We start from the raw sequence: 27,618 nt of genomic DNA on the forward strand, positions 1-27,618 counted from the left end.
CCACCTCTCCCACAGGTGGAAATGACCATTTCACTGGTCTTCATTTTCAAAGCTGCACAGAATTGAATGATCTGCACCAGCTGCTGTTGTTTCCCTGTGACTCCAGCTTTCCAGTGGACAGTGCTGCAGGGTCTTCCAGGAATGTGTCTACTGCACCACACCCGTCCATCCCCTGTCGGAGGGCCTGGGTTGCCCTGACTGTGGACTAGTGTCCATGAACCAGGCACAGCAGTGGGAACATGGACAGGGCAGGGGGGAGATGTCAGCAGTCCAGTGGTCAGACAGAATCACTCTGGGGGTGAATACCAGAAAGCAGAATGGTGGGCGTTACTTCCCAGGAGCAGAGAGCTTCAGTGATAGGAGAGGAGGAGTTCCCGAGACCCTGCGCCATCGCTGGGCCTTAGTCACACTACTGCTCTGAAAACACCTGAATCTTGTGCTTTTCACCACTGTATGCAGAAGCTAGAGAGGAAAGAGGAAACCAAAGGTGGGGTGCATTCCCTAAGGTCAAAGGGAGATCAGTAGAGGAAAGGGACCAAGAAGTGGGAGGCAGGGAGGGAGAGGGGAGTGATATTGGCCAAATTATATTGTTACCTTGTACATATGGACAATATGTAACAACAGATACCACCAATATGGACTACTATAGTGCACTGATAAAGATGTGGAAAAAAATAAAAGGGACTCCTAATGCTAAAAGGAAAAAAAGAAAAGCAATCACTGGCTGACCTCGATGTCCTAGCATCCTAAATGTATTAGTCAGCACTGCCACCGCGAGTCAAGATGATTTTTTTTTTTTCAGAAGAACACAGGACCCTTATACTATGTCTTACCGGTTATAAGGATCTTTCACAAAAAAGACTGGCTTTCGGAGGTTTCCTTTGGGGTATTTCCTTCCCAGAGGCTGTCAGTTTCCTCAAAGCAGAGAGCCTGTGAAATGCATTCGCTAGGGGACCAGGGTGCTCACACCTGCAGTGAGCATTGAGGGCACACATGGGTGGGGGAGTCACCTCTGCTGGGCTGCGGTCTTGTTGTGTTGTGATGGGAACCTCTTTGGCTGCAGAGTCTTACTCTCTTAAATGAGGTCACAGACACCTGGATTCTCTGTGACTGTGTGGTTCATGCCATCAGCACATGGGTTAGGTGGACAGAAAGATGAATCATTAGATGCTCTTAAAGTGGGCTTGGGAATCAAACGTTCATCTCAACTTCTCTCCTTGACCTACTTTTCTTTAACGTAACTGGCCTCTAAGATTTAAATCCTATCAAATGAGTCTGCAGAAACTAGAAAAGGAAGGTAGGGGAGAGCCTGTAATAAGAAAGATGCTGTTGAACAAGTGGATCTAAGAAGTTCACAGAACAAAATGGCGAAATCACAAAGGTGTTAAAGGAAGCAATTATTTACTCTTTCTGAAACTTGATTCAATCTTCCCGGAGTTGTCAGTGCCCCATAACTGCCACCATCTTCCCATGGACCCATTCTGACCTCCCTATTCTGGCCCATGTATTGGATCCCAAGCACCTGCCATTCACACCCCGTGGACAGCCCTGAGATGTGGAATGTCCTGTTGGGCATAGGCTGTGGGACAGAGTGGGTACCTGTTGTGTTCGTCCAGTGAATGGGGACAGGCAGGTAGTCTGTGTAAACCTGTCCGCAATCACATACCTAACCAGGCCTGGATCCCCCCAGGGTCTCCTCCTGGGCTGGCCCTCAGCCCCAGGTGTTGTTGCAAAGTGAGGCATCACACAGAGCACTCAGAATTAGCCTGAATCCAAAAGAATGAGCGATGGAAAACATGCACACACAACTGAGCATCTTAAGCATGCCAAAATCTGATTCACAGAAACAGAAGTTGTATAAATGTTTCAAGGAATTTTGCTTCAGTCATGAATCGTGCACCCTGAGTTAACTTACCTCCAATCTTGGTCCCGATTCACAGGTGCTGTGTAGGCAGAGGCTGGTCTGTGCTCCTGACTTGCCAGGGTCATCCGCAGTGCCAGGCCTATAACAGGCTTCTGACTCTCTGCTGCTTTGTTTGATTTGATTTGATTTAAATTTCCCCCATGAAATACTTTACTCCAAGCAGTCAAACGAAATGTCACAGCTATTTTGGGGGCAAGCAGACAAATATCTTCAAAGCCTCCCTTTTACATTTAGAAAGCTATGGTGGTATCTAAATCCCCCAGTGTGGCCTAAGCCCTCGCACACTCTGCCAATCTCACATATCCAATCAACAGAGGAAATTGTCTTGTGGCAAAACAGTGGAACCTGCAGATGGAATTTCTTTTTTTTGATGGATCTGTCTATAAGAATGTCACCAGGAGATTAAACTGGCATCATGTGAAGGCACCTGTGTGGACCTGGCTGCACTGCGTCCATTCTGTTGACAGCCGTGGCGGTTAAGCCCAGGTCAGGTCGTTGATTAGAACCCCAGGAGCTGGAAACAAGCCCAGTTTGGTGACAGTTCTCACAAATTACTAGTAGCATTTTCGTATTTGTGATTTTGATAATGGCAGTTTGTGAATGTTCATTACCAATACCATCCAATATCACCACAAAAATTGACTTGATGGAATGCTTGTAGATATTGGCTTCAGGATGTAATTTTGAACCATTAAAGTTGTGAAATCCACTCTTACTTTTGAGTCAGCAGTGTGTATAATGTGTCCTTAAAAGAAGATAATGAAGGACCAAGCAGCCTCTTGATGGTTTGCAGTGCTTCCAAAATTCTATTCTAAGGAACAACTGTTATTTCAGTCTACTCATTTGTGGAACACAAACTAATTGCTTAGCCTCATCTGTAGTGTTTCTGAGTGTAGAAGACCAGAGAATACTGATTTGATTAATCCTGGTATGCTTACACAGGGAGTGAAAGGACGCTATTAACTCTGAACTTTGGATATTTGATTTGTGCATATAATTTTTATCCAGATGGCAAGGTTTAGCTCAGCCCACCCTACTGATTTAATACCCAGTGGCAAGGCAAAGGGATTTAAAAAGATACAAAAGACGTCTCTCTCAAAAGTGGAAGGTGGTGCCTGAATATTCGGAGCAGGTTTATCTTTGGAAAAATGAGCTCAAGTTCACATGTTCTTGGTTCAATTAAGATTCTTTAGTTTTGAAGTATTTTAAAGGTTTTGAAAATACAAAGTTTCAACATATTTAAGAACATTTTAAGCAATTATATATTCTATCCCCTGTTAAACATATCTCAGTGTTTCTCCACTTAATATTCCTGAGCACTAATATTTCTTTTGTAGTGTACATGAAGACTTAGCTCAGGATAACTTTCAAATAACTTAAATATAGTCCCGTGTTCTGCATACATACAAATAGATGCATTAGATAATCTTACAGTACCTGGTTTTCCATGATTTAAATGTCATGTCACAAACAAAACCTAAACTATTAACCCTTTAATCACCCACATTTATTAAAATCCCAAGTTATTCATGAGCCTAATTACTTCTGGATATTTGAGCATAATTCACTGCTAATTTGTATGACTCATTTAGTGGGGTAATTTTGCATCAAATATTGAATGAAATCAGTGAATAATATGAAAGATTATGTCAGAACATATACAATCCTAAAAAAGGAAACAGTAACTCAGTCCCCTGGGCTCCTGGCTGGGGTTACCTGCCTTGGCTTCCTGCAGCCCTCCTCTGCCATGGCTCATTATCCTTCATAACAGTGCTGCTATTTTGAAATAATGAATACATCTAAAAATCAATAGAAAACCTGGAGCCTCCTCATTCCTTAAAGCTCATGCAGAGAGACCTGACCCTGGATTTTCCTCAGGTATCAGGAACTAAAAGTGAGCTCGCTTCTCAAGTGCATAGACACATACACACACACACACACACACACACACACACACACACACACACAAAATGTAATGGAAATATCTTATTTCTCTGAAAGTTGGATTTAATGCATCTTTTAAGAGAGTGGTTTAATATAATAACCTCACAGTAAGGGGAGACTAGGAATGGTAATTTTTTATGAAAATGTTGACCAGGTGAACACTCAGCATCTCTGAAATTATCTGAGTCCAGAAAAAAATGCTTTCTATAGGCATGATGTAAGCCAAGCCCCATGTCCTCCCAGATCAGCACGTTCAAGAGCTCGTTCCATCAGGAACTCCTGCCTCCTTCTCCTGCAAATGCCTGCCAGCATCTTGTTTCCTGAACCCATATTCCAAAGAAATTAGGAGTTTCTGCCTCAGCCAGGAGAAAGCCTGGGGCACAGAGACAGTCACAGCACTGGTGCACCAGCCACCGGAGGCCCTGCTGGTGACAGCTCTGCACTGCAGGATGTGACCTTCAGGCCAGCAGAGGGGACACAGAGGTGGAGAAAGAATAAGGGAAGGCTGAGGAGGTGCAGAATGGGCAGGAGGACGCCCGGGCCCTTGGTTAGAGAGCCTGGGAAACAGCAGAGGAGGGTGAGCTCTCCACAGTGCCTCTGCAGAAGACCGCAGGTGGCTGGAGGGCCACAGGACAGGAGCGCTCCTAAGGCAGCACCCTGTGACAGCCAGGGTCCTTCAAGTACTGAGGTCCTTTGTTTGCTCTGCCTCTGTCTCTGGCAATCCCTCAGGAAGCTCTTGATCCCTAGGCCTCCCTGGCCAGAGGAGACGGCCTAGGAGGGAAAGCCTTTAATCAGCAGGCGGCAGAACATCAGAATAGGATGCCATACCAAGGGTCACAGTGAGGAAGAGCCGGGCTGGCAGCCCACAGGACAGCTGGGCCCAATCCCTGTCACACCCTGCTGACATTCTGGTCCATCCTGACACTTGTGACCACTGGCCAGTCCTTCTAGACAGTGCTTCAGGCCAGAGCCCTCAGGGTCCTGCGTCCCTGGAGCTGCCTGCAGGGCCTGTTCAAAGCAGCTGCTGGACTGAGCTCCTGAGGCACCGTTCTGGAGTGGGCTCCATGCTGCCCTTCGAGCAAGCTTGTGGCCATCAGGACAAGCTCGAGAGACAGAGTCCTCCTTCCTATAGGATTTAGGTGCTCAGAGCAGCTCCCACCAACTCCCATTAGTGGAACAGGACACCAGGATTGAGCCTCCCAAGACCTTCCAGCCTCAGAGAGTGGCAGAGTAGGCACCATCCAGTGTCCACCAGGAGGCACCACGGGCCCAGTCACTGCCTGAGCAGGATGAATGAAGCACTCACTCCAGAGAGAACTACCGAGTACCTACTGTGTGCTGAGTAGAAATCAGACACAAGCGCCTCTCCCCAAGGAGTTCATACTTCATAGCAGGAGACAGATTTAGAAACAGAATAGTAACAACATGCACACGTACATGTAGGTCTGCATAGGTGCATGTGTGTGTAGGTGCGGATGCCTACAGAGCTATGGCTGAACCTGCCATTACCTAGAGCATCTGTCGGTAGCCACCTCTTTTCTCTCTATGTGTATACTTTCTGTACCTAGCTAATCAGCGTCTCGTCTGTCACTGCCCTTCATCATCTCTCCATCATCTGTCACCTCTCATCTAGCTGGGTGGGTAGCCACCTAAAGCCAGGGTAGGACAAGTGCCTTGGAAGGAAGTGAAGAAGGGAAGGGGGCAGCCCATGGCTAGCTACGCGAGCTGGGCTGTCAGAGAGACTTCATCCCGGCCAGGCCTGGAGATGGGAGCCAACCTCGAGCATGCCTGGAACACAGGCAGAGGGCATGGCATGTCCAAAGGCCCTGGTATGCTCCAGAGGGAGCAAGAAGCCAGTGTATCCAGGACTAAATGTGTGGCCAGGGGTGATCCCAAGAAGGGCCAGACAGAGGGGGGCAGTCCCCTTCAGGGGTGTTTTACATTCCAGCTTTCCCTGGAATCTCACCTGGGGATACAGGTAACTGCTGGAGAGTTTGCATCAGAGGCATCAAGTGAGGGACTCGTGTTTCTCATGATCCCTGGGGATAAGATGCTGAGAAGAGAATGCAGGGGCGAGGGTGGGGTAGGGAGACTGCAGTGCCCATGCCGACCAGGACAGGGTGCTGCCAAGCTGCTGAGAAACCATCAGCTCCAGGGAATCCCTGGCAGGCATTCATCTGCCACCCCCACAGAGGTTTTTAGCTAGTTTTTAGCACACTGCATCCCCCTCCTACTCGGGATTGCCTGGAGAAGGTTCCAGAACTCTATGGCAGTGTCAGTAGAGCACGGCTTCTCTTCTGGATAGATCTTCTCTTGCCCAGTTTTCTCTTTGTTTCACGTTTTCCGACATTTAATAGAAATGCTTGTTTTTAACTCATTTTGCAGAGTTTTAGCTAAAGCCTTCTATAATCCTTTAGTGGACTTCTGGTTGGAGTGAATAAACAGATCATGGTTTGCGAAGCAACCCTCCATTGTCCTCAGTGCAGTAGTCGACACAGACCCTTTCCTCAGATCTTAGACTAGCGGACTCCCTTCACCCCGCCAACTGATGAAACGACACAGTCTGCTCCTACGTGGAGATTCAGGGAAAGTGGGGATGTAAATTCATTCTTGTGCCCATTGCTCCTCCTTCCCGTGTCCTGGCAGCTGTGCAGTAGGCCTCATGGCAGGGTCCCTGAAGGTGTGGCAGAGAATGGCAGACAGACACACCTTCATTCAAAAGTTCATGTTTCCTGATCACGGAAAAGGGCACCTGGAGAACTGGCCCCAAAAGATGAAGTCCAAGGCCGTGTGCTCTCCTAGGACTCCCGTGCGGTAAGAACAGCGAGGGTCCAGTTCCAAGAGGGGAGGTGTGAAAATTCCCTGGCCAGGTGCTATTTGAGCCCAAACCTTGCTGGGTGGGAAAGAGTATTACGAGGCCAGGGGGTCAGGAGGGGCTGGATCCCCAAAGGCTGTGGACGACATTCTGAGAAGAATAAATGCACTCTAAAGCCTAGGAGCAGAGGGACTGTGGAAATTTTTAGAAAGAAGTTGTATGATTCACCTGTATTTTAGAAAATACCCAAACACAGAAGGTAAAGACAGGTTAGGCAGGGAAGTTACCATATGAGAGAAAGAATTAAGAGCAGAGACTTGGGATTAATCCCTGGGCTGTTTCTTGTAGCTTTGCCATACTGAGCACATTATTCAGCCTCACGGATACCAGTTTGATTTTGCTTGTTGTTTTTGTTATTTTTTTTTTTTCATGAATGCACAAATGCTACATGGGGCACGTGAAGGTCAACGTTCTGACAAAGCACACCATGGGCCCATCAGTTGGATACTGTTCATTCTGATAACTGCTATTTTCCACCCCATCATCGCCCTCATCACCACCTTTATAAAGTAGAATCATCTGTTGAGATGCTACAGCCACAATCCAGCAAAGAAATAATAGATCCAAAATCTAATAAAACTGCTCAAAGAACTTGCATCGCCCTTGTTTGTCTCCACTGACTCCCTTTGATGTGCAAATCGCGAGCTACTCTCCTGCCAGGCAGTACCTGAGGGATCTGAAGCTAGAGCCAAGCTGCACTTCAGGGACAAGTGAACAGAGGACCCAGGTTCAGCTGTGAGATCCTGGTGGCTGAGGAGATGGTGTAGGAGTGGGGGCTCTGGGGTCAGAAGAGTGCAGTTCATGATGGGATTCGTGGTACTTCTGAACAGCTCCAGAGAGCTCCCTGCCCCTCTGCTGTGGACACAGCCTGAGGACCATCCTTGTCAGGAGGTCAGCCTGACCCAGGCAGAGTCTGCTGGCCCCTTGATCTTGGACTTCCACCCTCCAGAACTGGGAAAAGCAGGTTTCCTTTCTCTCGTGTTTTGTTTTCTGAAACCCCCGTGGCCCTTTTCACAGTAGCGGGGACGTGCTGCTAAGACAGGATATGACATAGACAAAGGATGGAGGATTGCTGTGAGGGGCACACACAGGTCCGGGGTGGACACTCGGGTCCGGGGTGCTGAGGCCTGTGGGCCAGCAGCTCATATTCCTTGCTGGCTGAGCTCCTTCATACGCTGCATGCCCCTCCAAGCCTGGAGGAGAAAAGGAGATGTCCCTTTACAACGAGGGGCACACACAAAGCCACCTGGCCAGCACCTGCCAAGGCGATGACAGAATGAAGGAGTCAGACGCCATCCTGGAAGCCTCTCTTCAGACCTGGAGACCCTGCAGGTGCTCACCGGTGGACCTGGGTGACGCTGTAACTGCTGAGTGCCAAGCCGTCCACCTCTCGGCCTGTCGCCCTCTGGCCTTTGCTTAGTCTTACTCATATCTGGGTCACCTCAGAGCTGTGGGTGCCCAGCAATGGGCAAAGCAAGAGCAGAGGGAGGAGGTGGCTCTCCTGCCACCTGCTAGCATGAGGCCCACAGGTATTTTCTGGGACACAGGAAGCAGGAGGTGCCCTCGTCCTTCACTAGGGCCTCCCACCCTCCTGCCTTCCCTAGGGGATTCAGAACTGGCTCCTGTCCCTTCACTCAATGGAACACCAAGTCCCTGCCCCTGCAGCTTCCTGGGCTACAGGAGTAGGGGGTGGGGACATGTTTCTTCCCCTTGGTGCTACTCAGTCACCCAGCGGGACAGAAGTGGGAAAACCCAGGTGGGTTGTGGTGACAGCCGGTGGCCGATCCCACTTGCCTCCTCCAGCCACATGGGGAAGAACTTTGAATCATGCCTGGAAATGAGGACACGGATGGCACCCGTTTCTCATGGTCACCGGGGGGCCAATGAGCTGGATCTAAGGAAGAGGCTCTGAAAGGCCAGAGCTTGAGCTCACGGAGGACCCTCCAGAGTTTCTTTGCAGAGCTTAATTTTTTGAATGATCAGTTTTGCTATGAGTATTTTTAAAAGTCTTGAAGAAGCGCCATCCCCTCCAATCCATAAATTTTACTTCATGGAATTGATGCTAGGAATGAGGTGTAGGGATGCAAAACTTGCTCATTATAAGGTCACTTATAATAATATATATAAATGTGTCAAAAATGTATCAGAAATAAGATCAAGCTGAGATGCTAGGACACTGGTATAATCACCCCATGGTATAGTGCTCAGGGTTCCTTACTGTGTGCATCCATATAGAGTTTCTTAAGAAGAAAAAGTGGATTTTTTAAATGGCATGAAAATAGACACACTATTTTATGTCTAATTATACATATCTGTGTGGGAAAGCATTTAGAGTATTAGAAGCTCTTTGGGGACTAATTTCAATGACTTTCCCTATCCTTGCTTTTCCTTCTGTAATATTTACTCATTATTGTGGGAGAAAGAGATAGTCAAGGACGTCACTTTGAACTAAAAGCTGATCTATCCATAATATCCGTTGTTCCAGGGGATGCTTTTTAGCATTACATTTGATAGATTTTTTTATCCAGTTTGGAGAAACTTTCTTTTAACAGATTTCCCATTTTTCTTGTGCTTCTTGTAACTGAATGAGCTCTTGGACTGCAGCTTATCTTGCAGGAAGAATCCCACTATGATCAAATTGGTGCAGCAAATGCCATCAGGTGGCATGGTCCCATTGGCACCTCTGCAAAAAGAAAGCAAAAGTATTCATGGTTCTTTAAGTGATTTTGCTCTGATTATCAACAAGGGGCATCCCTGTCTTTAATTATTTCCCTGGGCTCTGACATCTCTGGGCAGGCTTTGTGAAGACCCTCACCCTATGGTGGGGGACAGGAACACCTGGCATGTGTGCTGTTTGCATGCTGCTCTGGCAGTGCCTGCTGTTTACCCCACCACTTATGGCAGATTCCTGCCAGCAGTGAACCCCAGTGGATGCTCCGTAAAGACCCTGTTCTCTAATACCTGTGTTTCCCAAAGCCTATGGGATCGTTTTGATAATATGATTCAAGGAAATAATGTATTTATTTGACAGTTGTGGGTAGGGTTTAGAGCCTAGCTGTTTCTTGGTGTATGTAATGTGTGATACCCTGGCTTGGCTTACTTACTAATAAGGAAATTGTACATCTCTGCTGGAATGGCTAGAGGGGCAATGACACAACCCTGAAAACTTCTGTCCCCTGGAAGCGGTGGAAACAGAGTGCTGAGATTCCCACCTGGGCCTTGGAGCAGGGGGCTCCGTTGCTGCGAGTGGGTGCCCGCTGGTCTGGGGCTTTCCAATGTCCTTGCATCCTCTCTTGCTGCTTCATGTTCTTGTTCATACCAAGATGGGAACTTTCAGGAAGAATTGATGGGAACTACATTTCCTATGTGCAATAATCATGCAGAATCACTGGAAGAAATTCCTCCCTAGATCAACCTAGAATGCACCCCCTTTGCAATCTGGACATGGTCTGTGTCTCAGCCACACTCAGCTGAGCTGTCACAAGGCAGTCAGGCACACTGTCCTCCTAAGCCTTTGGTCTTCTCTCTGTCACAGGATGGCTTCAGCATGTCACAGTTGGCCACCTTGCAGGTCCCTGTGCTGGCAGCCACTGTCTTGAGACACCACTTGCCCCTTGCTGCCGGGCCGATTCTCCTACCTCCATCTGGCTCCTTCTGCTTTGTCTTCAGGACCTCTTGCTTTGGCTTGTCCCTAAATCCCTGTACTCCCTGGGCGGGACTCCACCCCCTCATTGTCCGGAGGATGGAGCGCCATGTCTTGAGCAGCCCAGTCCCTGCCACGGTCCTGCTCTGGGTGAGACGCCCTCCAGGGCAGCCACCTCCACGCCCTCTGTTGCACAGCCCTGTTGATCCTGTGGCTTCCACCAGGCCCACTGTGACCGCCTGCAGCCAGGGACACAGGTCTGCTCACCTAGTGCAGGTGGTGCTTCAGCACCGGAGCCACTTCAGCACCTGAAACCCAACTCCATGAGGCACATTGCCCTCAAAACAGGGCAACAGTGCTGGCCCGCTTGGACACTTCTCAAACTTTTGACAGAATGTGTGCACAGATGGAAGAATGTATATGTCCCTGTATGTCTGCAAGTGTACCATACATAGATCATATCCACAGGAAGATAGGTGTTGTATATTTCTATTTCTTCTGTGTAGGTTTACATTGTATGTATGATCTTTGCACCTCTATGGAAGTGTCAGCCAGGTCGGTCACATGTATAGTTCATGTGTATGTCGTCTACCTAGTTTATCCATCTGTGGACCTCTGTATATGTGCATAGATGGCCAAGGTATCAACACAGATGATACTGAGGTGGAGATACACAGGCAAACACACGCATGTGCATAAGGTCAGCCATAGCTTGGGATGCTACGGTGAGGTGGACATTTGCGTCCCCACCTGGAGGGTGTGACACTGCAGAGGACCCTGAAGGGGCCAGCCCTGCCTTGGCAACAGGGGTATGTACCATCACTGACACAGAGGTTGGCCTTCAAGTCTAGGTGACAGGCAAGACCTGAGGCCATTGTATTGGAGGGGACACAGCTATGTGTAAACCCAGCTCAGCCCAATCCACTATGGTATAGGTAGGGACGGAGATGTGCACGTGATGGACAAGGGCAGATGGCTTCCACCCAGAGTGTGCAGCTCCCAGCTCCCAGCCGACGAGTGGGGGAGCTGCCCGCTCTGTGGGCACCAGGAGGGCAGGGCCTGCATGTGGACGAGCTGCCCCCTCTCTGGGCACCTGGGGGTCAGGGCCTGCATGTGGGGGAGCTGCCCCCTCTGTGGGCACCAGGAGGACATGGCCTGAGTGTGGATGAGCTGCCCCTCTGTGGGTACCAGGAGGCCAGGGCCTGTGTATAGGGGTCCCCTCTGTGGGGCACGTGGAGGGCAGGCCTGCATGTTGGTGAGCTGCTCTCAGGTTGGCACTTAAGACACAGGAGCCCAGATGGAGCCCAGGTGGAAATCATGCCACCCGGGAGTAGCAGTCTCCCAGTGGCAGTGCTTGTGCCCTGCACCCTGAGGTCTGCAGGTACCTGTGACAGGTGGACTTGTGTTTGCAGGGGCCAGCTGTTGATGCAGAGTAAGGAGATCCAGAGTGACCCCAGATGCAGAGGCTCCTGGGCTGTCCACTGGTCCCTCAGTGGTGGCAGCAGAGACAGTTCTCCTGCTGTCACGGGACTGCCAGCAGCATGGTGGAGGCCTCACCAGTCTCTGGCACAGGTGCATGAAGTACATTGAGATGTTCACCAACAGAGAGGCAACCCACTTCAGACTCCTGAAATGAGCTAGGAGAAAACTTCACTACCCCAAGATTAAGGGGAAAATATTTGCACAGTGCCCTAAAGAATAAGTATTGCTTAAGTGATATCAAAGATGAAAATGTCAGGGACTCAGATGTCCAGGGGCATCTTGCATTTTGTCTTTATTGTCAGACTTGGAGTATTGACTCTACAGTTATTATAGGAATTCATGTGTCTGTAGACACTGTCTTTGTTCTTTTAATAAAACAGTCTATGAATGCTCACCCATAGCCAACGCCAGCTGCTAGCTGTTTGGGCTGAGTATCATCTGAGGCAAAGGGTGTTTTCTCCTGGGGAACTTCTGGTGTTTGTCTTTGCAGACAGCAAGGAACCAGGACATGGCACCAAATGGAGCCTCAGAAGTGGGTGGCTTGGATCCAGATCAGGACGTGGCAACGATGATCTTAACACCCTGTCTGGAGTGGAGCTTCCTGGCAGCACTGAGGCCGGGGAGGGGCTGGTGGCACTCTGCAGGCCAGCAGAGAGAGGCTGTTCTCTGTCTTAAGCCCTGCTGCCTTGGCCTCCATCTTCTGCCACTCTGGTGCACAGAGGCCACAGGACTTCCCTGGAGAAGTGGCCAGCGCAGCCTGTGCACCTCTCCTGGTGTCCCTGGTCTGTCAGAGGCTTCTCCCAGGGTGGGGTTCTGGCAGGTTCCTTGGCATCCAGTCCTTGAGCTTCAGGAGGCCCTCCCCAATGGCTCTGCCCCACCTGCCCTCTGGCTTAATCCCTGAACCTCACTTCTGAAAGCCTGGGGCATCTGGATGTTCTTTCAAGTCTGAGCTGGAGTCTTGCCTCATCTCTAAGGAGGTCTGTTCTCCCCACCTCAAATCAGAAGGAGCTCCCCCTGGGCCACCTGAGCTCTGCACCATTCTTCCCACTGCACAGATATTCGTGTTGACAGAGGGAGCACTGAGCTGCCCTGCTCACGTGCATGTGTGGAGGCCCTGGCACTGGGGGCAAGATGGCGCTGCATGCTCTTGATGTTCTGGGTTTTCATGACAGGGAGCATACTGCTGCTTTAGGAACTTGCGTTCTGAGCAACAGTAGGGTGAGCATTTATAAGTGACTATGGAGCAGAAACGAGCTTGAGTCAAGCAGGGAAGAGAGTCGGTGTCACTAGCAGCACCCTTAGTGCTCACAGCTGCGGTCAGAGCCACCCACCATCCCAGCACCAACAGCTGGAGAGGGACTCAGTCACTGTGGAAGTGCATGGTGCCGATCAGAGCAGAGCGGGTACAGAGGGCACTTCAGGGGTAGGTGAGATGCAGGCTTCTTGAATTAAGGTAAGACTAGGCTGGACATCGGGTCAGGGTGGCTAGGCACTAACCCCAGGTGTCCACTCACTCCACGTTCAGTGTGGACGGGTCCTCAGAGTGCAGCAGGGTGTGACAGGAGCTGGGTTCTCCTGCAGAGAGCCCGCACAGTGCCCAGGTCGAGGGCTCTGCTCCAGCTGTGCTCCACTCAGGGCCACAGGGAGGAGGGCGTGTCCAGCAGTGGCCCTGTCCACCACACACGAGAAGCACAATATGGTCCTTCTCGCTTTGTGCAGCAGGATCTGGAAGGAACTTGGTGAGCCCAGTGTGGACTGAGCACCCATGCTATGCCCAGCGCTTTGCTGTATGCTGGGAGATAGGGAGAGCGCAGGCTTCAAGTTCACAGGGGCTGTTACCATCAAGCAGTCCCCAAAATAGCCAGGCCACCACTGCTTATAAAATGCCTGCAGGCGAAAGTCCAGGATGTCCAGAGGGACAGAGCAGAGGGGAGCAGCCTCACGTGGAGGTCAGGCCCGGCTTCCGCGAGTAGACAGCCATAATGTGGGGTGTGAAGGAGACGCAGGAAGCCAGGGACGTGATGGGGAGTGGCTGGCAGGTGGAGGGGCCACTGATCTCCAGGGCAGTGAGGGGCTGGGGAGGGGCGTGCTGCTCCCCAGGCTGCGGGGAGCCCTGCTGCAGGGAGGGGAGCTGGAGGCACGAGAAGCTGCAGGCTGCACGGACTCCCCGAGGCACCACAGGTGAAGGCTGAGTCCTGAGAGGGACAAGCGCAGCTGTTGGTGAGGGTGAGTGATGGAGGAGAGTGAGCCAAGGAAAGAGGTAGGGAGAAGCCCACACCAAGAACAGGAGAGGCTCACAGGACGCCTTCCCTTAACTAGAGCCAGAATGTCCCCACACAAGTCTTGTGTGGCGTTGAAGTATGCCCTGAGTGCTCTGCTGTTCTTGTGCTTACAGATGATGTTTCCCCCAAAGGGGTAACATGCTCATGGGTGCAAGGAACTTGGGGACGGGAGTTCTAAGAATATTCATAAATACACAAGTGTGTGTATAAATGTGCGTGTGTATCCGTATGTGTGTACAGGTGTAGGTTTGTGTGCCTACACACTCACAGCTCTCTCCACGTTCTCACAAGATAAGAACCAGCTTCATTTTCATGGTTATTTTCATCGAGGTCTAGAGCAAGGCTTGGCATTGTCTCAAAAACCCAATTCTGGCTCATAAGCGTCGATTTCACTTGTAATATAGATGACACCCCATGGGAAACATGACATTTCTGGAACTCTCCATTTGATCAGAATATTCTATTTAATTTTAACAAAACAGATGCATGAGACACCACACTGTGAGTCATCTCAATCCTACATCCACAGGAACACAGGGGAAAATACTGCATTTTTTGTGAGATATCCCCCCAGTTCCACAGTCGTCAGTCTCTTGGAAGTAATGGGTTTATTGAACCTCTCAGTCTCCTGAGGGAGTGGAGTGGTTTCAAGTCTGCCCTAATCGTACTGATACTTTCTGGCTTCGTACTCATCATAAAAAGGTTCAAATGCAGAGGAGAGTCCCTGTGATTTCTATGATGATTTTCTAAAAATATAAGTAATTTGGCGTCATGTCAGAAGTGCTCGAACAGACCAATTTCACAAACCTTTAGCATTTCCAGGTGCGGTTTAGGAAATCGTCTCAAGTTGTCTCTTCACTTTTTGAGTTCCTCGGTGGACTGCATGAGTCACGGAGGCAGGGGCTGAGACTGTCGGGAACCACTCGCCACAGCGAGGCTGAGGACAGTTGGGCGAGGAGTGACCCAGGGGACTGCTACAAACAGGCTCCTCAGATCCGCGGCTATCCACCTGGAGAAGGTGGGACTGACTAGGCTGTGCTGTTTGGGCTAGAGGAGGTCGTCTAACTTCAAGTACCCCAGGGGTCCTACATGTATTCTCACTCCTAGCAGAAGCCAAGCCCTCTTGAATCCTTGGTGGAAGATGAATCTGCCAGTGGTGAGAGTGGCTTCATTTGGCACTCATGAGAAAACGGTGAGGCGGCCAGTTCCCAGGCTGCACTGCAGGGCAGCACGGCCCTCTCCCTGCAGGGCGTTTCAGGCTTCCTGGCCCCGGTCTCAGGGGACAGGACAGCTGGGCAGCCACCCGGGAAGTGCTCTCCCTGGACTTAGGTGCACCTCTCATCACCCCACACTCAGCTGGAGCCCGGTATCCTTGTCCCAGAGGCCACCTTCTTTCCCAGGTGATCATCTGCTTCTGTACCTGAGGACAGGAGATTGTGAGCCCATGTACCAAGACAGTGGCAGACACCCGCCCTGATGTCCTCACTTGTCCTCGGAATGTCTCTGCTTTGTGTCTTCATATCAGTTCCCGAATGTTGACCTGTCTCACTTCCAAAAATATTTATTTATTAAAAAAACGAATTCAGTAGACTTAAAAAATATATATGCAAAGCCCTGAGTTCAATCCTAGCACCAAAATTAAAGAAGGAAAAAAAAAATGAAGTAGAAAAATGACCCTAGAGGCCCTGTCAGAAACTCCCTCCGACCATCGTAGATTTCCAATCCCAGATAGTTACAGAAAAGGTTTCAACTGCACTGATTTTGCAAGATTCTTTACAGATATAAAGTAATGAAATGTCCCACCATATTTCCTTTTCTTCAGTACTGCCTAAGAATGAAAAATAGGACATACTTATTGGAAGATCCTATCTGGGTTTCTGTTTGTGTTGAAGGATGTTGGCATGAAAAGCTGCACCTATCGCCTCGGTTCATAGATAGATACACACAAGATCAGCTGCTCCTCGCCAACTGCCCATGGCTAGCACAGACCTCGTGGCTCACACCAACACAAACACTGCCCTCGAGGTCTGGACAGGTCTTGCAGGACACCAGCCCCTGGCGTAGAAGGGCAGTGGGGCCCCTGTGGCCCTCCCAGGTCTGTCTTGCCACCAGCAGTGGTGTGGAGGCCTGCGGCCTGACTCTCTCTGCATAGGCCCCTCTATGACTGCCTTCCGCTTCCTCCTCTCAGCCTCAAGGATACCTGGATTATACTGGGCCCACCAAAGAGTCAGAATAGCCCTTGCCTGTCTGAACTGCAGGTGAGGCGTGGTGCTCATGGGCTGGGCAGCAGGGCCTCAGCATGTGGGCAGCCCGAGGCCCTTGTTACGCCTGCCCAGAGAACCGCTGTTGAGTTCTCCCCCTCTAAGTCTTACTTGAGTCATCCGCATGCTGAGCAAGTTCCCGAATCATCTCCTGGTGCAGACTAATCGACTTCCTTTACATTGGTTTTCAGTGAAAGAACAGTTGACTTCAGAGCAGAATCTTTGAGTTGAAAGTCAGCCAAACCTTACCCCAGTCCTGTGGACAGTGCCCTTCTAAGGAGAGGCCTTGTCTAGAGTGACCCCATCCCCAAGTGGGCACGATTATTTGTTAACTCACAAGTGAAAATCAAGAAATTCATCTCCTTTGGAATAGGACTCATTGGCACAGCTTGGTTCCAACCATGCAAAATGAATTACGTAATTGTTACAAGTCCTCATGCTTGATTCCAGAGGAGAGGAATCTGTGAAGAAGTTGTGCCTTTTACTCTGATGATTTAGTCTCATTAGATTGATATGTACCATCTAAATTTCTTTCCACTCTGTAATTTTACAAATGGCCTTTATATACCAAGCCAGGGGTCACAAGCTGTTGCCCCCTGGGCTTAGCCCATAGGCTCAGAATGAGTTATTACATTCTTAACTTGATGTGAAGACATTTTAAAAAGTAATAAATATTTTGTGACACAGAAAATCGATATGAAATCCAGGTGTCAATGTCAACAAGTGCTGTGGGAACACAGTCACACCCATCATGAGGCAGCTCTTGAAGGAGTACAGTAGAGTTGACCAGTTGCAACAGAGACCGAGTGAGCACAGGCCCTAGAATAATTAATTCAGTTATTTATTTATTTTTGGCAGTGCTGGGGATGAACCCAGGACCTTGCACATGGTAGACAAACTCTCTAGTGCTGAGTCACATCCACAGCCCAAAACCTAAAATACCCACTACCTGACCCCTGTTCAGAGAAAGGTTTGTTGACTATCACAAAACAGACATTCCTATGTGGGGGTGTTTGGAAAGTCAGGTTGGGGAAGAGAGGCTGTGTGTGCCAACCTTGTTAGTTCCACCTAGCTTTTGTGATTAGAACCATCAAGAATAATCTAATTGAGAAAAGCATAAATTTTAAAGCAACAACAGAGTAGAAGTTGATTTCAGTTATAAACAGGTCATATGAAAGTGAAGCTGAGCTGGGAAGGCTGGGGATTCTTGAATCCAGACTGACTTCTCCTGCAGACATTCTTGGTGTTAGTGGAGGGGGCCTGAGACCAATAGAAAGAGCATCATAATCTCAATAGGGAAAGAAGGTGATGCATGTCTTGGCGTCGGCTTTGTCCAGCTGTCGCCCTAGTAGCAGACAAATCCAGAAAATAGGCCAGTCTGAGCACTGTTTCCTCTTGCAGATTCCTTCACACAGTGACATAAACACTGTTGCAATTGGTTACAGTCAAGGTTTGACTTTTAACTTTAAATGGATCGTGCACATTTAGAGATTGGCAGTGGAAATTGAGCACCCTGACATCAGAAAGCTTGACTACATATGTCATTTGACTGCTTTTCCTCCAGGTAATGGAATAAGTAGGAAATGCTCTCCACAGCTAAACGGTTTCCAGCAAATCCTGTGCAGAGAAATGAGGCATCCCTTGACCACACAAATGTGTGCTTCCAGTCCAGCGCTTCCAGGGCACATGGTTCTCCAGGTTTCTACTATAAGCAGATTGGTCCATCCTTTCCGGATCATCTACGCTAATAAGCATCATTTTGAAAACAGATTTGGCAACTGAGATACAGCATAATTATATAGTGCATGTACCATCTAAGTCCAGTAGCATGAAAAGTGTGCTCTGCGTCCAGTCACGTGAGCATCTACGAAACCTCTCCAACTCCTTCATGTAGACGTTCAGGCCTCACCCACGGGTTCAACCATCCATAGATGGAAAATATTTTAAAATCATGCATGTGTACCAAACGTGTACACACTTTTATTTCTTGTCAGTATTCCCTAGACAATACTGTATAATAAGTATTTACATTTTAACAAGTACTCACATTTTCTTAGGGATCATAAGTAACCTGGAGATGATTCAAACACAGTGTGTGTAGGCTATGTTCAAATATTGTGCCCTTTCATATAAAGGACTTGAGCATATATGGGTTCTGGTGCCTAGGGGGAGCCCCAATCCTCTGTGGATATCGAGGGGTGACTGATTTTCATGTCCAATTTGTAGATGGGGAAACTAAGTGTCACAACAAAGTTCTGGAGCCTCTGCCAGCACACGGCAGAGCCAGAACACGATCATGCTGGGGTATGCTCTCCAGGGGTGCTCCAGCCCGGCCCCGCTGAGGGCGTTTCTTGCTCTTCTGACGCACAGGGCCATGATTCCTGAGAGGCTTCTCTTCCTCTGCAAGCATGGGACATTGTCAACGGGGCGAGGGGAGGGCTCCAGTGTTTCTGACAGCTGACCTGGGCGTTGGGGAGCTGGCTGGATACTCTAAACAGAGAACAGAGATGGATCATATCTCCTTTTTAAAAGATTAATACATTACTTTAGTAAAACATGATTTTATTCCATTTCAGATCTCTTTGACAGTTCTTGTCATCCATCTTCTAAATGACCCTTTCCTTTATGTCAGTGGGAGAGGCCTGGGCTGCAGATTCTGCAGATGGAACGTGGGAAACATGGCCCCCTGTGATAAACAGTGTGTTTCAGCCGACTCCAAATTAATAGAACCGTGGAGTGTCCAGATGGAGAAAGGCAGAGTCTTATCAGTTGCCTATTTCTTTTTCTTTTAATGACTCATTGTGATTAAGGTCCTGAGGAAATGACATGAGATTGAAAATATGTCTTCTCATGTATTCATCATTAACAAGGAAGATTCAAAATGTCAAATGTTTTTGAAAGCTTCCTTTTAATCAAGGGTAAATTTAGCATTTATATTTGGGCAAAGATAAAGCTATCCAAATCATTTTAAGTTTTAAAGGCAACTAATAGATCACCTCTGTTTTAACCATTGCAAAAAAGAATAACAGAATCCACTTTTGAAGTACGATTTAGGTATAGGACATTTTCTCTGTGTTTTTTAAAGGGAGACCTTTCTCCTCTCTCTCTTTTGTAGGCTCACGGGCATGAACCTTCCCTCTCCTGTCATCAGTAGCAAGAACTGGCTGCGGCTGCATTTCACATCTGATAGCAACCATCGGCGCAAGGGCTTCAATGCTCAGTTTCAAGGTAAGAATGCTCCAGCTTAAAAGGAAAAAAAAAAAAAAAATATATATATATATATATATATATATATATATATACATACATACATACATACATACATACATACATACATACATATACATATATACAAACAGAAGGCATGGTTGTCCTTTCTAACCCTAAAAATTTTAGCACCTTGCTAAAGATGCTAAAAGTGATATAAGTAAACTTGAAAGCACTTTGTCACTGTCTTCTGTATTTCAGTGGTGTCCATCATGATTCTTACTGTATTAAGAGCAGTTAAGTTTGGAAATTTTATGGGCAGCAACCAGCAACTCCATAGAAAATCTTTTGTACTATGACAGTATGAATTGTAGTTTCTTATTTTGCTGAAAGTGTTGGTAAATTTTAGTCAATAAGTATGTTTTGGCATTAATTTTAAGTATTTAAGCATAACCAGGAAATATCCAGACTGCCTGGACATTGTGTTCATTCACACACCAAGAGTGGTAGAGCAGACAGGTTGTATGAAAACATGCAGATGCATCATGATCTCACTTCAGCCCTAAGAGGTCTTCATACTGCAAAACCCAGGTACCTGATTGACTCCCTACATACTGTGGATCTCAGATGAGGTTCTGGGATTGTTGAAACTGAGCACAGTTGGACAGTCGTTGGTCCTCAGCAGGCAGTGTGACTGAAAATTCCTCTTGGAATCGGATTCCCAATGTTTAGACCTGGACAGCAGCATATCAATGCCCACGTTTCCAGCAACCTTTAATCCTCATTAATACAGCCAAGAAGATCCAGTCTACTAAGTGGTCCACGGAAAACCATTCCATTTGCATTTGCAAATAAAAATAACATGACTGTCCTCAGCACATAATGCCCCTCCCAGGCAAACCTCTCAAACTCCCAGCTGCCCGCCATTAAATCCTGACCTTGGGCAGGAGTCAAGTGTGATGCCTGGAAACCAGGGTAACCCAACCCGGAAAGCCAGACTCCCTCACACTGCAGACAGGAGAGAGTCAGAGAGGCAGCTGCGGCGTGGACTGCCCTGAAAGCCAGAGTGTGAGGGAAGCCACGGCGCCTCCTTGTGGAGATCTTAGTAAACTGTCAGCAGTTGGTCTGCGCATCTCCTGTCTGAAATGGTTAAAATATAACATACTTTCATTATTTTCTTTTGTACAAATAGGAGAATAAAAGTGTTTTTAGGGGATGAAATGCAGGTGGGGGAGAGCCATGGAGATCAGCGGTTTTCCCTGGCCACCCATTGCCGGGGCAGGTGAACCAGCAGCGTTGCCTGACTTAGAATCCAGGGCAACTTGCTTCATCAAAATGTGTCTGACCTCAGAAGGACATTGTCCTTCACCTGCTGGTGCCAGGGACTTCCCACCTTTCCCCCTCTGGCTGCAAATGCACTGTCCTGAGGCTGAGGTGCTTTCTCATGATTTGGGAGGGATGCAGGACACATCTTTCCTTTTGGAATGTTTTTATCTTGAGGCTGCACCTCTTCTGGTAGTTAAGAGAAAATGAGTGAGGGAGGGACACTTTGGCAGTGAGGTGGCACCAATGCAGACAGGGTGGACGAGGAACGTCCCCTGCAGTCTGAGGGGAATCCATCTGAGCCTGCTCTGTGCCAGTGCACCTGTGTGAAGGTGACCCCCAGCATGGGGGAGACAGGGTCAGGGTTTAGTATGCTGGTAGTCTGATGGTCCTCTGGCCAGGTGGGTCAGTAGTGCTGGCTCTCCTCTTCAGGAGCCCCTGTGAGTTACTCAGCATTGAACCAAAGACAGATGCCTAAGTATCAGTCCTCAGATCGCAACAGTGGCCTTGGCATGGGATCTGTGATAGGAAGAAATATGAAAAGTAGAGAATATCACATTTAAAAATGCTCCCAAACTGGCATATTTAAGAAACATACTGGTTGGCAGAAAATTGCAATAACTTGAATGTACCAGCCATCACATACACTTTTAGAACCAACACATATTTTTACAAATAGGTATATACATAATTAAAGTAGAATATGCATAAAGTATTATCTACAATTAATGTATAATTAAATATATAATGAAAACATACATTTATTTAAGTACCATATAACCAAATTATATAATTACAACGTATACACTTTGATTTTATAAATATGAGGAAAGGGGAGTAGAAAATTTGTGCCCAAGTCTAAAAGAAGTAAAAAGAGTGCTCAAGCACGGAGGCAGGGGTGGGTTGGGGTGGTCTAGTCTCCAGGCCCAGCTGGAAAGCCTCAGGTTCTGGCTGGAGTGTGTCCCTGACAGCATGGCCACATGCACTTGGATCTCAGTTAACAGGACATGGGTCTAGAGCACACCCAGGCAGACTCTGTTCAGAAGGCTGGGTGTCACCCTTCTAAGAAGGAGGCTGACTCCACCGAGCCACCAGGAGGATGGCAGGAAACACTGAAAGGAGGACGTGGGAATGCTGAGAAGCACCATCTTAAGCGTATGGTTTAGACATCCCCAGAAGCTCAGGTATGAAATAATGCAAGAAGGCTCCGAGGTGAAATGGTTGGGTTAGGAGAGCCTTCAGCTAATCACTGGATTAATCCCCTGCTAGGGATTAACTGAGTAGTAACCGAAGGTGGAGGTGGGTGTGGTGTGGCTGGAGGAGGAGGGTCATCGGGGTGTGCCTTTGGGGGGTATAATTTATCCCTGGCAAATGGAGTCTCCCCCTGTCTGCTTCCTGGTGAGATGCTCTGTGCTGCTTTCCTCCACCAACCTTCACCCTGGTGTCCAGCCCCACCTCGAGCCCCAAGGAATGGGCCTGGCTGTCTATACACTGAAATGCCTAAAATCATGAGCCATAAAATAAATATTCCTCTTCTAATTGTTCTTGTCAGGTCTTTTGGTCACAGAGCAAGAAAGTTGACTAAAACAATAAATGTTATGCAGAAAGATATCGCAATTATTTTTCTGGCTCAAGAGGGAAGAACTGTCTTTAATGAAGGGAAGAAACCAGGGACTCTCTGTTGCTGACTCTAGAACAAAGCTGCAGGCAACCCAGGGCAGGAGAAGAGGCAGTGGCTTAGGATGGCAGGGGCTCCTCTCAGAGTCCCCGCCAGTCACACAAAGATCACCTCCCTGCAAACCCTCCTGACCCTTCTAGTGGGAGGCTCAGGTTCCTCATGCCAAGGGTGAATGGTCGTCGGGTCCTGTTAAATGAGGTCCAAGTGCTGATGGGAAGACAGCAGCTGCACCCAGGTGGGGAACTGTGCCTTTCTTCTAGGTCCTCCCTTTGTTCTGTGCCAAGATTGAACACCAGAAAGCCTCAGGCCCTTCCCGTGCCTCCTGGACACGTGGACGGGGACACCTGCTGTTGTTACTACCAGCACAATTGCAAAGAGGAAAGGCAGGGTTGATCAACCTTCTAGACACCAATAGGACAGGAATAGCTGTAGCAGTGACAACTCCAGACTAGGAGCTGCCATCCTGTCCCGCAAGTCCTCCTCTGTCAGAGACCCTGAGTCTTGATTGATTGATTGGTTGATTGATTGGTTGCCGTAGGGAAGGGGGACATTTAAGGGCCTGCATTTTGTGCTTGCTGCCTTTTCAGTCAGGGTAGCTGCACTTCCTCTTGATATTGGGAAGGTGACACCCATGCCACCTGGAGTCCAGGATGGTCAATTATTCAGGGATATCTGGGAGAATCCTTGGGGGCTCCCACCTGCCAGTGCAGCCTTTGGTAATTTCTCTGGAAGAGATACTCTTTTGTTATCTAGGTGCGAGATGCCACCAGGGAATTTTATGGTTTCTATAAATATCACCTTCTTTTTAACTTCATGCTTTTCTTGCTCAGATCATCAGCACCATAAAATGTTCTTTTGTCTCTTTCTTACCCCATAAATTTCATCTCCCAGAACGTTCTCTGGGTCAGTTTCTTTGACTTTCCCTCTTTAGCCATGTCATGGAATCATGCCAGGAACAGGAGTGCAGGGACTGACAGGCTTCCTGCTCTGTGGTTGCCATTCCTAAAAACCATCATTTCAAAATGGCATGAGAACAAACGAAGCCACCAGATATATTTGCAATGTCTGCTATACCTATAAAAAATACAGTTCTTAGTGAATGACAGAGTTATGTAGGATATATCATTTCTTTAAATCAGCTGAGAATTGAGCCCATTCTTTATATGTTGCCTCCACCATTAATTATAATTAAATAACTGCCTTATTAGCATAATCCATCATCTAGACATTTGTGATGTCTACAAGATGAATTTTTAAAAATTATATTAATCTTGAACCATGAAGGGCTCTCTACTCCTAAATGGGCATCTAAGTGTTGGGCTTCAAAATTACAGATGTTCACCTGGCTATTCATAAAAATTCAGTTTTAACAAAATGAAATTCCCATCGGTTTCTGTAATGGATGAATCATTTTGAAGGAAAGTGTTTGTAATAAAGTTCCAATTTAAATTGAGAATACCCTGTCTCATAAATCAAGTGGAAACCTGATAGTGGCTTTAAACCTTGTATTAGCACAAGTCATTAGCTTGCTCTGTAGGTTGTAGTTCTGTAGATGTACTGAGTTTGCTTTTTAATTAAGTGAAAGACTTAATACAAAATGAGGACTTTCCTGTTACTTAAAACACATTTGGGTGTCAGCTTCACGTTCCCAGATTTACCCTGTGTTAGATGAAACCTAAGCCTTCCCCTGCTCCAATGCTGGCACTTTCTCAGGGTCTGAGTGTCTGGAGCTCTACCTGAAAGCAAAGAGCCCCAGGCTGAGGCTGAGGCACATGTCCGTCTTCGTCTGGAACAATAACTGGGCAATAGCAGGGACCGTCATCTGGAGCCAGAAGGTGCTCAACCGAAACCTGAAAGAAGGACCCACGTGCTCCCATCCTCCTGGGGCCAGGACTGTTGGCTGCAGAACTAGGAGCAGGCCGGGTTTGCCCTCTGGTGGTGGCATCGCCCACGCCCTTCCACGAAGAGGTATTACACGGGACGGTCACCGCACAGAATATTGTTCCATCACATAAATTAGCGAAATGTAGACTTATACCTTCTAAGTTATTTCTAAACCCACTAAATCCCCACAAGAAAATTGTTCTTAATAAATGTCATTTCATCAAATCAGACATACATAATCACTTTTCCCAAATATCTACTTTTTTTTCCCTCAAATAAGAAATCCTTGCCAAGTGCCAACTTCAGTATTTTTAAAGAGAGGTCCATCTCTGGGTTGCAGTCCACTGACTCCTTGGCCTCAGCTCTGGGTCAATACTTACCATCAGCCAACACCTTTCTGACCTGGGCGTCTCCTCCTCTTCCTCCATAAGGCTAGCGAGACCTGCCTCGCAGAATCGTTCTGAGGCCGTGGAGGTGAGCAAATAGTGTGACAGACACTTTGTCTAGAGCTGTGCCTGGAAGGCCTCTGCCACGCAGGCCTCCCTGTCTCAGTGCCTCACGGTCCATCCCTGAAAGCTGGCCGGACCTTGAGATCTCTAGTGGTGCAGAGAGCTCAGAGTGGCTTCTTGAACCAGGCGGGAGGACTTCTGAGCTGTGCAACCTCCCTGGGGAGAGAATGTCCTGTGGCCCCGAGCAGGAGCCTTCCCTAGACCCCGTGTGTGGGAGGACCCAGGTAGATGCCTGCAGTATTGATGGAAACTGGGGTCAGCTTTGCCACCGTGCCTGGGCCTACGCTGGGACACGAAGCAAAACAGAGGAAGGACTCCCTGCCCCTGCAGGCAGCAGCACCAGGAGCCAGACACAGACACCTCTAACTGTACTGTCCAGGAATCTGAGAAATGGTTGACCTGATGTCACTCATACTAAGAATCCTTTCTTCTATAAGTGTCATACTTCAGTGAAAAATACTTTCCAAAAATTTTAAAAAATGACAAATTTTTAAAAAATGACAAATTACCATATTTCATTGTATAATTGTTGGAAAAAACCAATCATGCTGGTATTACTTTTAAAAGCATTTATTACAATACTGTTTGGTGCTGGACTAGACCATTTTGCTCTGTTCCTGATCCATGGAATACTCATGAATATTTGTTACCACGGTAGCCATGCTTATGTGGTGACAGATGTAATTTGAATTCTCTCGCACATGGGGCCAGACAAGAGTGCCTAGAGCATCCCCGGAAACATGGAGGCCTTGCTGAGGGTCAGAGAGGAAGAGGCCACATCTTGGCGCACAGGAAGGGGAGATGGGAAGGGGTGGGACCACCGCAGGCTTGCAGAAGGCAGAGCAGCCCGCGGACTGGCGTCCCTGTCCCCTCTGTCTGTCACCTCTCCACTCTGCTCTCCCAGCTGGCTGGCTCTCCCACTCCACATGACCATTCAGATGACCTTCCTGTGATCAGAGGAGATGGAGACATGGTTTATTTTTCCAAAATAGAGAGCCCAGTGACAGCGGCACTGGAAGATGCTGGAATTCACTCCACTTTCCTTTCTCAGATTGACCTGTAGGCTCCAAGAAGAAAGCAGGTGCCAGTGGGGGCCCAGTCCTGATGGAGGGGACAGCAGAGAGAGCAGCTCTGTAACGAGCCCGTGGAGAGGAACTTGCACTGTCCCAGAGAGGAAAGGGAGGACAGCCAGCTCAGGAAAGGCTGGGCCTGGCCAGGCGGCCCTCCAGCCACAGGCTGCCCTTGCCTGGGGCCCAGATGCCTGGAGCTGCTGCGGGTTCACGTGTCACCTCCCTCCCTCCTGCCACCTCCCTCCTCCGTCAGTGCTTTTCTGTGGGGTCGGACAGTGGGGCTGCAGGCAGACCTCGTGGTCCAGGTCCAACAACTAATGGACACCTGGAGGCACTAGGCCCTGAATTAAGTCCCACCCCTGCCAAATCTCCGTGTCCTATTCCATAAAACCAGATGGTGACAGTGACCCCCTAGGGACCAGGGAAGGGTAAAGAGAGAACCTGGTGAAGGTCTGGGTGCCTAGAAACCCCTGGCATCCCATAAACTCAGCTCTAGTCTCAACAGGGGAAAGGGCGTCTCATGGGCTCACTCCTAGGCCCTTCTAAGAGGGAGCGAGTGGCCTGAGAAGGTCAAGGAGAGCACAGCAGGTGGAGAAGACTGAGCCCAAGGCTCTGCTCAGGAAGAGCACCTGGGATGGAGTGGTGAGGCTCAGGAAAAACCTGGGGTCCTGGGCACCCCGTGTGGGTGGAGCCATTTGTTGTAACCAGCAGGTGGCCTCAGGGTGCTGGGATGAGGGAGCCGGGGTCTGCTTTCCATTCTGACCACCTCATTGGAGGGGCCATGTAGACTGCCATCCCATAAACTAATTGTCCCATTGATGACTAAGGCATTGTGTAAATTAATAACTGATCTTCTGTTTGTTCACCTCCTCCTGGTGACCCGGTCCCCTGGAGGTGCCCCCCGCCCACCAGTGCTGGCAAATCCTGTGCTCTGCTTTGCAAGGTGGAGCACACACCTGAGCTGACGGACCACCAGGGCAACACGCAGGGTCAAATCTTTACCTCCTGTCCCCTCAGCCAGGTCTGGTTGTGCACTGAGTATTCCTTAGACCCCCCCCCCCACTCTCCTTTGTCAAAGAGGGTGAACAGGTGCTGAGGTTTTCTTTATTTTCCTTTTGTCTGTAAGGAGGTTAAGTAACCATAAAGGTAAACATTCACTTTTATGGTATCAACTGAGGATAGGGCAATGACTGTGCCTATGTTTCCGTAGTGAGCATCTGACTGGATCGTGGGTGATTTCTTCATGGTATTGAAACAGGAGAATGTGCTTCTTAAGACAAGTGCGCCATCTCATTCATTAAAAGAAGACCCCCACACATACACCCCAGGCAGACGAAGGAATAAATGAGCTCTTGAGTTTGTGCCAGACTTTTGGTTTAAGTCCATGCATCTTTGCATATTGATTTATTTAAAGGTTGTATGTTTAAATATGAGTGACCAACAGAAGTTTATTGTGATACGTAAAGCCACTTCAACTAAAACCTTCCCTTCTCTGAACCGCTGAGTGTGGCTGACATGGCTGGCTTGGGGGCCAAC

General features: G+C 48.4%; 1 protein-coding gene across 2 annotated transcripts in view; it reads left to right on the top strand.

The window, feature by feature from the left end:
• Csmd1 (CUB and Sushi multiple domains 1) overlaps nt 1–27,618 on the top strand; it is a 1,636,907-nt gene that overhangs the window by 1,012,751 nt on the left and 596,538 nt on the right. For both annotated transcript variants that reach the window (XM_048792812.1, XM_048792813.1), the window contains exon 6: nt 19,527–19,639. In XM_048792812.1, the coding sequence (XP_048648769.1) occupies nt 19,527–19,639 (113 nt within the window). The remainder of the gene's footprint in view (nt 1–19,526; nt 19,640–27,618) is intronic.

This window comes from Marmota marmota, unplaced genomic scaffold, assembly GCF_001458135.2.
Source record: "Marmota marmota marmota unplaced genomic scaffold, marMar, whole genome shotgun sequence".
Lineage (NCBI taxonomy): Eukaryota > Metazoa > Chordata > Mammalia > Rodentia > Sciuridae > Marmota > Marmota marmota.